Genomic DNA, 12,796 nt, shown 5'->3' with positions numbered 1-12,796 from the left:
GCCAGAGGTTATCTTTCTTTTCTTTTCTCTTTTCTTTTCTTTTCTTTTCTTTTCTTTCTTCTTCTTTCTTTCTTTCTTTCTTTCTTTCTTTCTTTCTTTCTTCTTTCTTCTTCCTTTCTTTTTCCTTCCGTTCGATTCCTTCCTTCCTTCCTTCCTTCTTCCTTCCTTCCTCTTCTTTCTTTCTTTCTTTCGTTCTTTCTTCTTTCTTTCCTTTCTTTCTTTCTTTCTTGCTTTGCTTTCTTTCTTTCTTTCTTTCTTTTCTTTTCTTTCTTCTTGCACAGTGCTTCCTTAAGCATATATGTTCACAGAAAGATATTTGTGGGAGAGAAATAGGTCCTGGAATCTTGCAGCTGGAAGGTTTTCATTCATTCATGCAACTGCCAGGTGCTGTTCCCTTAGCTGGGAACAGAGATGAGCAAGCAGTGCAGCTGCTACCTCCGGGGAGCTGTCCTTCTAGAGGGGAAGACAGGCAGTAAAGATGTGAACAGGCAGACAAGACAGTTTTAACTCTAAACACCTGTCATAAGAAAACAAATCAGGCATGTTGATAAAAAGGCACTGGGCTGGGGGAGAGGTGGCTCTAGATTGGGTGGTCTTGGAAGATTTTTTTGAAGGAGGTGACATTTGAGGCCCGACTGATGAGGAGGAAAAAGCCCTGGAAGTTCTGGGGGATGAGTGTTCCAACCAGAAGGAAGGATGAAAGCGCCAGGACCTAAAGTGGAAACCGGCTTGGTTTGCTCCAAGGACTGAAAGGCCATATGGACAGAAGGGTAAATTGAGGCTGGAGAGGGAGATGGGGCCACATCTTGTAGGGCCTTTTCTCAGGGTAAGGAATTTCACTTTTAATTCTACATGGGAGGCAAAGCCATTTGAGGGCTTTAAGGGGGGGATGATCATGACCTGATTTACAGTTTTAATTGTCCTGGTTGCTGAGTGGAGACTGAATTGGAGAGGAAGCAGAGGGAGTGCTAAGATCCTGTTGCAGGGTCTAGTGGGAGAGGGCCTGGGGCTTGGCTGAGGGCCACCATGCTGGGGAGAAGGTCCCTTTGTGGACACGTGGACCTAGAGTTAATGTGACATGCTAATGTTGAATGCAGGGACTTGGGAAGACCCAAGGTTTTACATTGACCCTACCCCAAGGTTTGGCTTGAACAGTAGTTCCCTGACTTTTAAATTCTATGAACCATTAAGGTAGAAGGAAAATTAGGGGTGGCCAGCATAGTGATGTTCTTTGTACTTCGGCCACGGAAGTCACACAATCAAAAGTAGCAACTACCATCATCTCCAGATGGCTGTTTCATAGAAGAGTGGAGACTAACAGAGAAAACGTAGGAAGGGTTAATTTTGCATAATCTCAGGATGAAGAGCAATCTTTTAAATTCAATAAAGGGAGCTTTGGGAAAAATAATGACATTGTCCTCTTATTTTCTATTATTCTGTCTCAAATCAGTAGAAACTTTGTCATAGCTGGACAGGTATTTAGGAACCACTGGTCTAGTTTGTCTTTTCAGTCTAGGCAGAAATCCCAGTTACGGCATCCGTGACAGGGGTTCTGGCTTCTGCAGGATTACTTCCTGTGGAGGAACACGCCGTCTCCCTAGGCAGTGCATGCTGCTGTGGGGGAGCACTAATGCACAGTGGACTCCCCTCCACCTCTGCATCCTAGCCCCGCCCTCTGCAGGTGCACAGAGTAAAGCTAATCTGTCCTCAGCATCTCAGCCTTTCAAACATCAAAAGATACCGTTCGTGTCCATGTTTTACAAAGGGCAAACATTTCTAGCTCCTTTAACTAATTTTCACTCTGTACAAACTCAGAAGATAGAAACAAACCACATGTGCAATGAAGGATCCTAAGGTCACTGTCCTTTAAGTCATGCAGCAGACCTTCAGTTGCTGAGTGGAGGTAGGTGTTTGGTATCTATTCTGCTGTCTAGTCCTACACACAGGAAACAGAAAGCTGGAGAAAAAGCCATTTCCCTTTAAGCAGATTTGAAGGCTAGATACTTGGACATCTATTTTGAAATTGAGGCAGGATGAGGAATTTATCTGATCTTGATCTCATAACCCCCTTGAGCATTAATATCATTTGTTTAAGAGAGACCTGGATTTAGAGGACAAATTAATTCATATTCAAAGCTTTAGAGCTTTAAAAAAAAATTCTGGCCCTGCTGGAGATTAGTGTCAGGGAGACTCTTTCTGACTTAACAGCCACGTAATTTAGAACTAACGTTTGTGAAGTCACCTAGCACAGTACTGGCTACTCAGTAAAGCATTATTTCATTTCTTTCCTTTTCCCTTTCCTGACTTCTTTCCTTCTTTCCCTCATTCCTTCCTCTTCTTATTTGAATCTGTTAAGAGAGTGCTGCTAGGATTTATTATATTTCCATTTTGTCAAAGCATGAGTGCATTTGTTCAATGTCTGGTTGCAACTTCATAGTCCTTTGACCTTAAATATTTAATGACAAAAATATGCCCCATGAAGACAGGACTCTAAGGAAGCAGCTTCCTAAATCTTGCACATATTGGACATTAAGAATTCTAAATATAGAAGGCAGGTTTCTTTATGTTTAGTTGTTTACTTAACAAGAAGCAATGTCATAGACACAGGATGAAAAAAAATTCCATGTGGGGGCCACAGATAGCTCCCTAACTTTTCCTTGTATTTCTAACAATTTTGCTTTTTATCTTCAACTGCCATATAGTGGAGTTTTTAAAGATGTGAGATGATGATTCTTTCCTCTGTGTGGGTGACACATTTTGTCAATATAAAGTGTGCCTTAAACTTTTTTTAACTTTTTTTTTCCTTTTTCAGTTTTGTTAGGTAGAGTTATTACAGTTTGTACATATACATTATATTGCATGTAAATACATATATACAATATACTGCACATTTTTTTAGTTTACATCTATGCACTGATCATTATTTCTAAGAACAGATTAGAGATTTAGCTTTTTAAACTCTCATAGTTATCAAAGGAATAAAGCCAACCACAAAATAAGAATCAACAGAATGTGGCAATCCAGTCATAAAGGACAGTCACATGTGCTTACACATATTCAAGAAGTCAATCATATAAGTTATAAATACTAAGTAGTTCATTTGTGTCCTGTTTTTTTTTTTTTTAAGATTCCACATATAAGTGACATCATACGGCATTTTTCTTTCTCTCTCCAGTTCACTTAGAATGACAATCTTCAGGTCCATCCATGTTGCTGCAAATGTGTGCCTTAAACTTTTGACTTGAATCTCACTTCGCCTGATGTTAAACTTGAACTCCTTTCTTCTGCTAGGAATGACCTCGAATGTCCTTGTCTCCAGTGTGAACTGCTAATGTTGGTGGGCACCACTTGTTTAGGTCTTGGGGAGGGTGCCCTGGCCAGCCTCAGACAAACCTCTGCTAGGAAGACCTTCCTGACTCTGGGCCTGCCTTCACTCTCCAGCCACTAGGCACATTTCATTCTGCCTGCCTGCTCTTGTCTGCTCATGCCCTGTGAATGTAGTTCCCGGTGGACAGCTGTCTGCTGAGCTGGAGTTGTGTGCTCCTTGGACAACAGGGTTAATCGGCACAGCACAGAGGTTGTGGTCCACAGACTGATGGACTTTCCCACATAGAGAGCATTTTCTCTGGCTTCAGAGCTGCAAAAACCATTCCCCTCCCCTGAAGAATTTGCTATTATTTGGGGCTTCCAGCCCACATGGAGATGCTAATTCTGCAAATCAAATGCAATGCCAAGAGCATGTTTACTATTTAAAAAATTCTGTTGTAGAGAATTGGAGGTTCAGTTACTTACTAATAGGTTTTTATTTACACATTTTTTTTTATTAGTTAAGAAACTCCTGCACAGGGAAATATACACAAAATGTTATGAAAACTCAGAGAGAAAAAAATGTGACAATGAGTGTGTATATGTCCATGAATGAAAAATTGTGCTGAACACTGGAATTTGACACAACATTGTAAAATGATTATAAATCAATAAAAAATGTTAAAAAAAAGAAACTCCTAAGTGTTATTTTTCCTCAACATTTTATTATGAACATTTTCAAATATAGAGAAAAGTTGAAGAGTGTTACAGTAAATACCTGGATATCTAACTAGGTTTAGGTGCTGACCATAATAATCTGTAAGCTTTGCTGCCAGCAGGTGTTGAGCATTTCTAGATGTTTGGAGGGAAAAATAATTATGAATGTGACAAAGATTTAGCTGTAAGATGTTTATTGATGTCCAAGAATAAAATTGGAAGAATTCCAAATGTTTATTTAATTGTTGTTTCTCAATCCTGCCTTTACATTAGAATTACTTGGAAAGCTTCAGAAAAAATACTAGTGCCTGGAACCCCCTCTGAGATTTATAATTAATTGTTCTGAGGCAGGGCTTGGGTAGCTAATTACAATATGCAGGTAGGATTGAGATCCTCTGGGATAAAATATATTGATGAGTTATTATATAAAGGAATACTATGCAGCCACTAAAATGATGTTATGGAAGAATATTTACTGACAGAGGAAAATGTTCAAGATATACTGACTTGTGGAAAAAAAACCAGGTTGCAGCGTACTATATATAACATGATTCTAGTTTTATAAGAATGATATTTTATATCTGCCTACAATTATTTAACACATATATTCCAAAAAGTTAACATTGGTCATTTTTTTCTTGTTAATTTTTTTTTTGATTTAGCATGTTGCCTTTTAATTTCTGGTGTACAGCATGGTGATTCATTTATACATGTATATATATATTCCTTTTCATGTTCTTTTTCATTATAAGCCATTACAAGGTATTGAATGTAGTTCCCTGTGGTATATGGTAGGAACTTGTTGTTTATCTACTTTATAACAGTGGTCATCTTTGATTATTTTTTCCTTCTTTTTAGGGGTGGAGGGAGGTAATTAGGCTTATTTATTTATTTTGATGGAAGTACCTGGATTGAACCCAGGACCTCATGCACAGTAGGCATGCACTCTACCACCGAGCTATACCTTCCCCCCTATTTCTTCCTTCTTATTGCTTATCTGTATTTTACAGATTTTCCATTGTGAGGACACATTTCACTGGTAATAAAAATAAGAGTTACTTTAAAAATTTTTCCAACTGTTTATGAAGCTCCGCCAGAAGGCATCAATTTGTGAATGATTTGTGTGAACTAGAAACACAGCGCTTACGTAAATCCTGGTGACATAACTAAATTGTGTAAATGGAACTTAAACTGTTTGGAAACCCATTACATCATCAGAGTTCTCAAACTCTGATAACTTTCAGCCTGCTTCTGATTCGGGAGGTGTGGAGGGAACCAGGGAGCCAAGCTGATTCTGTGGCAGTTGTCACAAACCACACCTTTAAAACACAGCAGTATGTATGTCATCAACTGTTATCAGAAATCCAGACCCATGAAAGCAAATCACAGAACAGTCTCAAACAATGTTTAATAATGATATCTTCTGTTTAAAATACAGTTCAAAAAATACATTTCTTATACCTCCCTAAACCTCCCAGCTAGAGTCATTCATTTCACAAATATTTCTGGGTAGGTACCTTGTGTTGGGCACTGTGCTACACACTGGAAAGCAGTCGTGAACAAAACAGGCATGGCCCCTGCCCATGGATCTTGGAGTGGTGTCACCCTCCTCTGATGCCCAGCCACTTCTCTTGTCACTCCTCTGATGATGTCTAGCAAATTCCGTCAGGCCCACTCATCACCATTCTGTTGTTCCCTTCATCTGTGTATAGGGAGTGTTGACTTAGTTTGGTGAAAAGGGCCCCTTTGATTTGCAATCATTCTTCATCTCAGGTAAAGAATTTAGCCAATGTTGGCTGTGCAAAACTGAGAACCTTCAAATGTTTGCCGCAGGGTGCCACTGTGTTTGAGAAATATATCAAGCCAATGGGACTGGAGGTTGGAGATAAGCTGAGAAGTCACATTAGTGACTAATCCAGAGGTGGAGTGTTATATGAATCTGCACTGGCAGTGGGATGCGTAGGGAAAGGGTTAGATGGGTGTGAGGATTTAAAAAGAAGACTTGACAATACACGTGATGGATTAAGTTGTAGGGCTTACTTGGGACTCTGGTTTTCAGTTGGGTGTACATTTGGGGATATTAACAAGAAATACTACCTCAGCTGACTTAAACAATAAGAAAAATATATTCACTCAAATAAAAGTAAGTCTAAGGTGTTTCTGGGCTTGGTTAATGCAATAGCTCAGCGTCAAAGGTGACATCAAAGACTCACTCTCTTCCGTCCTCAGTGAGTTGGTGCGTCTGAATATGGCTTTGGTTGGTTTTCTTTATGTTCCAAGATGGCTGCTCTAGTTTAATCTTCCCTGTGAGATGCAGATATTAACTCTAACGGGATGAAGAGAGGCTGTTTCTTTCTACCATTTCTCTCTATCATCAGAAACCCTCCTTCCTCCCCCAACAGACTTCTTTTCATGTCTCATTGGCCAGAATCATGTAACATGCTCATGTCTAAACTAATTATTGATGAAGGAAGTAAGAGTATGAATAAACCAATCATGACTGGGGAAGGGTCCAGAATCCTCTTAAGTGAATGGCCATGTGTTACCAGAATAAAATCAAGCTTCTCTTAGCAAGGAAGAAGGTGGAGGAGTAACTGTGAATATAGGCAACCACCAGTGTCTGCCTGGATGCCTGACAAAAATCTGCTCAGAGGTCCGGTTTTTATAAAACTTCACCCAGAGGCTCAGAGTTACAAGTGTGACGATTTTGAGAGAACAGCATGTCAGAAGCCCCAGGGAAAGGACACTTCATACTGTTGGGAATGGCTTTAATTATTTCTACTTCAGTTTGAATAATCTTAGTCCTTTTAACTGTCTCTCTGAATCTTTTTTTCAACCTTTTAAATCACCATTGTGGCTGAGCTTAAAGAGTTTTTCCAAGTTTCAAATAGGCAGGTAAGAAACTAGGAAATATTATTTTCTGTATATATTGAATTCCAGGAAAAGAACTGAAATGTGACTTCAAATTACTGGCATCGTATGATGTATCTGTAAATCAGAAAGTGGCAAAAATAATGGGATGTTAGCCAAAGGTACTCTAGGGTTCACTGCCACAAGGAGCAGCATGTGTGTTGACATTTTCTGAGGAGAAATTGGTCCCTCGGAGGAAGACCCTTGGATTTATGTATTGTTGCCTTAGCCATGGAAATTTTTTGCAAAAACCTTCATGTCAACAGCAGGAACACAGCAAATTTAATTAAATGAGAGCCAGGAAATTAAGCTGAAAGAGATTTTCTTCCTATGTTAAGTCATTCATACAGTTTATTTGAAATATTTTTGTTTTTAGCTATGTTTTGTCTCCAAGTATACTGACACAGTATGAAATATGTGCTATTCATAGAAAACTTATGGGTTCATTTTGTTAAGGAGAAGTCTGTGGAAAGTGTATGTGTGATATTGTGCACATTTTGTTCCAACACTGGTGTCGGGGAGAGATTCCAGGACTGGAAAGCATCTCAATTCTGCCATAACTTAGTCAGTTAAATGAGCAAATGCTCCAGAGGCATGATTGTGGTATCTTGTCTTGTAAAAACTCACATCCACTGCTTTTAAATCTTACATATTAAGGGGGGAGGGTATAGCTCAAGTGGCAGAGAGCATGCTTAGCATGCATGAGGTCTGGGTTCAATCCCCAGTACCTCCACTAAGAATAAATCAATGAATAAACCTAAATACCTCCCCCCACCAAAACAAACAAACAGACAAAACAAAACATAAATCTTATGTATTAAGAAGCAGAGTAGGACTGTCTCCACTTTACATATAAGGGTTTATATAACACACAACAGAGCTGGGTTTTGAGCTTTTAAGGTAGTGAGATGCCTCTTTAACCCGGTTTTCTTAGATGCTAAAAGAAGATATTACTGAGGCCCTTATTTCCTCAGGTTACTTTCCTAAGGTCTTGTCAAAACCTGGGGAACAACTGCAATGGTGATTAGAGCCCCAAGCCTCCTCCTGGTGTTGTTAGGGAGACTCCCAGCCCCTCTAGCTCCTTTCCTTCTCCTTTTGGGGGTTTATGCCCTGTCTTTGAATTTGCAGCTTCAGCTGTGGCCATTCACAGCTCCTCTCCATCTGTTTCCACCTGCGGCCCTGCCTTGTCTGCTCCTGTGTTTTTGTCACATTTCTGGCCGTTGATGGGCTGGAAGGGGGTCTTTGTCCTTTAATCAGTGACTCTGTTATTTTCCAGGTCTTTAAAAGGTAGCCTCCTCTTTCGGGCGTAAAGCTTCTTGCGGCCAGGGACAGTGGTATCTCAGGGACGCTCCTCAGTTCACAGCCCAGTGCATTCCTTGCTGACTGTTTCATCCAGTTACTAATTGGTTAGATATGTGATTGTATTCATCAAGTTCTTTGCTTTCCTTTCCTTCTCGTATCTCAGACTTCTACCTGGTGTCACATTCTTTACGTGTGGGAAGTACAACAATGAGAATTTTCTTTAATGAAGATTTGCTGGTGGCAGGCTCTGTTTTTGTTATCTGAAAAAGTCTTTATTTGTCCTTCTTAAGGCTACTTTTGGTCTGTATAGAACTCTAGATTGGCAGTTATTTTTTTTCCAGAATGTTGAAGATATTATTCCATTGCTTTCTGGTTTCCCTCACTGCTGTAGAAAAGATGGCTGTCAGTCTAACACTTTGAAGTTAATTTGTATTTACTCTTAGATGCTTTTAAGACTTTTTTGGTCTTTTGTTATGATGTACTTATTTGTGTATTTGTTGTTTTTATTTATCCATCTTGGAGTCCATTGGGTTCCTTGAATCTGTGTATTGGTATATTTCATTATTTTGGAAAATTATTAACCATTTTTTTTTAAATTGAAGTACAGTCAGTTACAATGTATCAATTTCTGGTGTACAGTATAATGTCCCAGTTATGCATATACACACATATATTCGTTTTCATTCTATCTTTACATATTACCTCTGGTCCATTTATCTTCTCTCCTTCTGAAACTCTGATCAAATGTACGTTAGACCTTCTCACTCTCTTCCCCTCTCTTTAATATTTATATGTTTTGTTTCTCTTAGCTGCATTCTGACTTCTGATCCAAATTCTAGTTCATTAATTGTCTCTTAATTTGCTTTTAAACATATCCAGCAAGTTTTAAACACTTATTATGGCTTCTACTTCTAAAAGTTCAGTTTTTCCTTTGTTTTGTTTTACTTGCTTTCAGTCTATTAGCAGGCTTACTTCTAAGGAAAATGAATGGACTCTTGGTATTTCTGGGACACTACACTACATTTCACATGGACTTGTTGCATTTATGTTATTTGAGAGGAAGGGTGCAACAAGTTTTCTTTATTCTTACCCTAGCACATTTCTGTCCCTTAAACCCACCCCTTATTCTGAAGTAGTGTTTGTCTCTGATGGTGGCTGGGAAGAACACAAAAGGCTTCAGAGCTCTCAGATGCAGCTGACTGTTGATGACAAAAAGAAAGTGATATGGAGATGCTTTTTCTGGGGTCTGAAGGGTGTTAGTTATAAAAATGAAAAGTGCAAGATCCTGAGTGACAGTGATGCTCCTGTGTTCTTTAATATATTTGGTTTTATGTGTGGTATTTAGGGCTCCAAAGTGTGTGGCCAAGAGCAGGACCCTGTTTGCCCTCTTGCCTGGATCTTAGAGTGGTACACTCTGCTAGATCTCTTCTCTAGTCTCCTATTTTCTCTCACATTTCAAGATTTTCTTTCATTTCTTTAAACACAGTGAGGGAGATTGTTTGCAAAGTGGCCACTGTGATTACCACACTTGTAGGTATTGCTGTCCCTGCTGTCTCTGGGCTTGGCTATGTGACTCACCTTGGCTAATGGGAAAGTAGCAAACTTGACCTAAGAAAAGGCTTGAAAAGTGCCAGTGCTTTAGGGCTTGTCTTCTGCTGCTGCTGGGAACGCTTTGCCACTATGTAGACAAACCTCGGCCAGCCTCCTTGGAGATGAAGGACCACGTGGAGGGAGGCTCCACCAATTTCAACCATCCCAGCCACCCCAGCCATCCCATCTGAGGCCCACATATGTGAGAAAGGCTGTCCTGGACCGTCCAGTCCCAGCTGAGTCCTCCCAGATCAGAAAATCCTCCCACCTAAGTCACAGAATCATGAGCAATAGTAAATGTTTGTTGTTTTAAGTCATTGAGTTTTAGGTGGTTTGTCACTTTGAAAAAGCTGGTAAACATAGTAAGCATAGTTAAAAAAAACTGCTTGTCTGTAAATCCAGCATTTGTAGTCTTTGTGAGTCTATTTGTGTTGTCTGCTTTCTCCCTGCTGATTCTATACTCATGTTGCTGTTTCCCTGTTGCTTGTCATTTTTAATTGAGTACTTTGTATTTACTTTTCTATGCCAAATGTGAACTGTAAAATGATGGGTCTCTTAAATTTAAATAACAGATTTAATGTAATCCAATTTACAATTAAAAAAAATTTGACATCAATTAAAAAAATTTTGACAAAAAGATTATATCATTCAGTTTAAAGAATAAATTAAGAAAAATAGCAAAGAGTAAATGTTCTAGAAAAAAAGTCACTGAAAGAAGACTAGCCTTACTGAATATTTAATTATAACTTGGACTAGTGCCTCAGTAGAAATAAATACTAGTGAAGCAGAAGGTGGCTCAGGAATAGACTTCTCTGTTTACCTGTTGACTTTTCTCCCCCCTTAATGGCTTGTAGTCTTTCCTTGTCATAATAAAACTGCGTTTTATTCTTAAAAAAAAAAAAAAAAAAAGGCCTCGGCGACCCGCTAGCGCAGCCCGGGCGGCGCCCGCCACTCCCGTCGCGCGGCTCCGCTTTGTCCTTGGCCCGTCCAGCCTCGCGCCGCGCTGGCGTCGTCCTTGTCCCCGCCGGCGCCCCGGCCCGAGCCGGACGGCGAGGCCATGGAGTCTGAGCTGGTGGTGACGCCCCCGGGCTGCGCGCACCTGGGCAGCTTCAAGGGGGACAACTGGAAGCAGAACCTGCGCGCCATCTACCAGTGCTTCGTGTGGAGCGGCTCGGCGGAGGCCGGCAAGCCGAAGGCGAAGTCTTGCGTCTGTCACGTGTGTGGCGTCCACCTGAACAGGCTGCACTCCTGCCTGCACTGCGTCTTCTTTGGCTGCTTCACGAAGAAGCACATCCATGAGCACGCCAAGGTGAAGAGACACAACCTGGCCATAGAGCTGGTGTATGGAGGCATCTACTGCTTTCTCTGTCAGGACTACATCTACAAGGACATAGAAATCATCGCTAAAGAGAAGCAGCGGAAAGCTTGGAAAATGCAAGGTGTTGGGGAGAAGTTTTCCACCTGGGAGCCGACCAAGCGGGAGCTGGAGCTGCTGAAACACAACCCCAAGCAGCGGAAGATCACCTCCAACTGCACCATGGGTCTCCGCGGGCTCATCAACCTGGGGAACACGTGCTTCATGAACTGCATCGTGCAGGCGCTCATGCACACTCCACTGCTGCGGGACTTCTTCCTGTCAGACCGGCACCGCTGAGAGATGCAGAGCCCCGGCTCCTGCCTGGTCTGCGAGATGTCATCTCTCTTTCAGGAGTTTTACTCCGGGCTTCGGGCCCCCCACATCCCATACAAGCTGCTGCACCTGGTGTGGACTCACGCCCGCCACCTGGCGGGGTACGAGCAGCAGGATGCGCACGAGTTCCTCATCGCGGCCCTGGACGTCCTGCACTGGCACTGCAAAGGTGATGACAGTGGGAAGAAGGCTGACAACCCCAACCACTGCAGCTGCATCATAGACCAGATCTTCACGGGCGGGCTGCAGTCGGACGTCACCTGCCAGGTGTGCCATGGCGTCTCCACCACTATCGACCCCTTCTGGGACATCAGCCTGGACCTGCCCGGCTCCTCCACCCCTTTCTGGCCACTGAGCCCTCGGAGCGAGGGCAGCGTGGTGAACGGGGAGAGCCACGTGGCGGGGACCACGACCCTCACGGATTGCCTGCTGAGGTTTACCAGGCCAGAGCACTTATGAAGCAGCGCCAAGATCAAGTGCAGTGGCTGCCACAGTTACCAGGAGTCCACCAAGCAGCTCACCATGAAGAAGCTGCCCATCGTGGCCTGCTTCCACCTCAAGCGCTTGGAGCACTCGGCCAAACTCCGGCGGAAGATCACAACCTACGTGTCCTTCCCCCTGGAGCTGGACATGACCCCCTTCATGGCCTCCAGCAAAGAGAGCCGGATGAATGGACAGCACCAGCCGCCTACAGACGGTTTCAGTAACGACAACAAGTACTCCTTGTTTGTGGTGGTCAACCACCAGGGGACCCTGGAAAGCGGCCACTATACCAGCTTCATCCGTCAGCACAAGGACCAGTGGTTCAAGTGTGACGACGCCATCATCACCAAGGCTGGCATCACCGACGTGCTGGACAGCGAGGGATACTTGCTGTTCTACCACAAGCAGTTCCTGGAGTACGAGTAGCCGGCGGCGCGTTGGCAAGGCCCGCAGAACAACCCTGACCTCCCCAGCCTCCGGATACCGCCACCCACCAGGAGCACCCCAAGAGTGCCGGCTCTCGAGAGTGCCAATTACATGTAAGAAAAAAATGGGAAATGAACAGTAAGAAAAGGAATGATTATTTCATAAATGGGATTTGCCTATGGACTGCGAGGGCAAAGCTTTGATTTGTCTTATGTAACTTTTATCCCTTTCTTTGACCATAATGGAAAGCAAAGAATCAAAGCTCAAAAGAATGGTTTACATTGAAAGTCTAAGCTCAGTAAGTCTATAGAGAACTAATTGTTGGTTTCGATGTGTCAAGTGGAGAGAGCGGTTTTAGGTGTCCGGTCTAGA

At 42.2% G+C, this 12,796-nt stretch overlaps 1 protein-coding gene across 1 annotated transcript; it reads left to right on the top strand.

Annotated features, from left to right (window-relative positions):
• Positions 1 to 10,867: 10,867 nt before the first annotated feature.
• On the top strand, positions 10,868 to 12,518 carry LOC102515652 (ubiquitin carboxyl-terminal hydrolase 22-like). Its single transcript, XM_032470013.1, is given in 1 exon segment — positions 10,868 to 12,518. A coding segment is annotated over 1 exon segment (1,542 nt). The 5' UTR covers positions 10,868 to 10,882; the 3' UTR covers positions 12,425 to 12,518.
• Positions 12,519 to 12,796: the final 278 nt, after the last annotated feature.

Source organism: Camelus ferus, chromosome 29 (genome assembly GCF_009834535.1).
Source record: "Camelus ferus isolate YT-003-E chromosome 29, BCGSAC_Cfer_1.0, whole genome shotgun sequence".
Classification (NCBI taxonomy): Eukaryota; Metazoa; Chordata; class Mammalia; order Artiodactyla; family Camelidae; genus Camelus; species Camelus ferus.
Note: the sequence above shows the minus strand (reverse complement) of the source record. Positions and strands in the feature narration are given on the sequence as shown.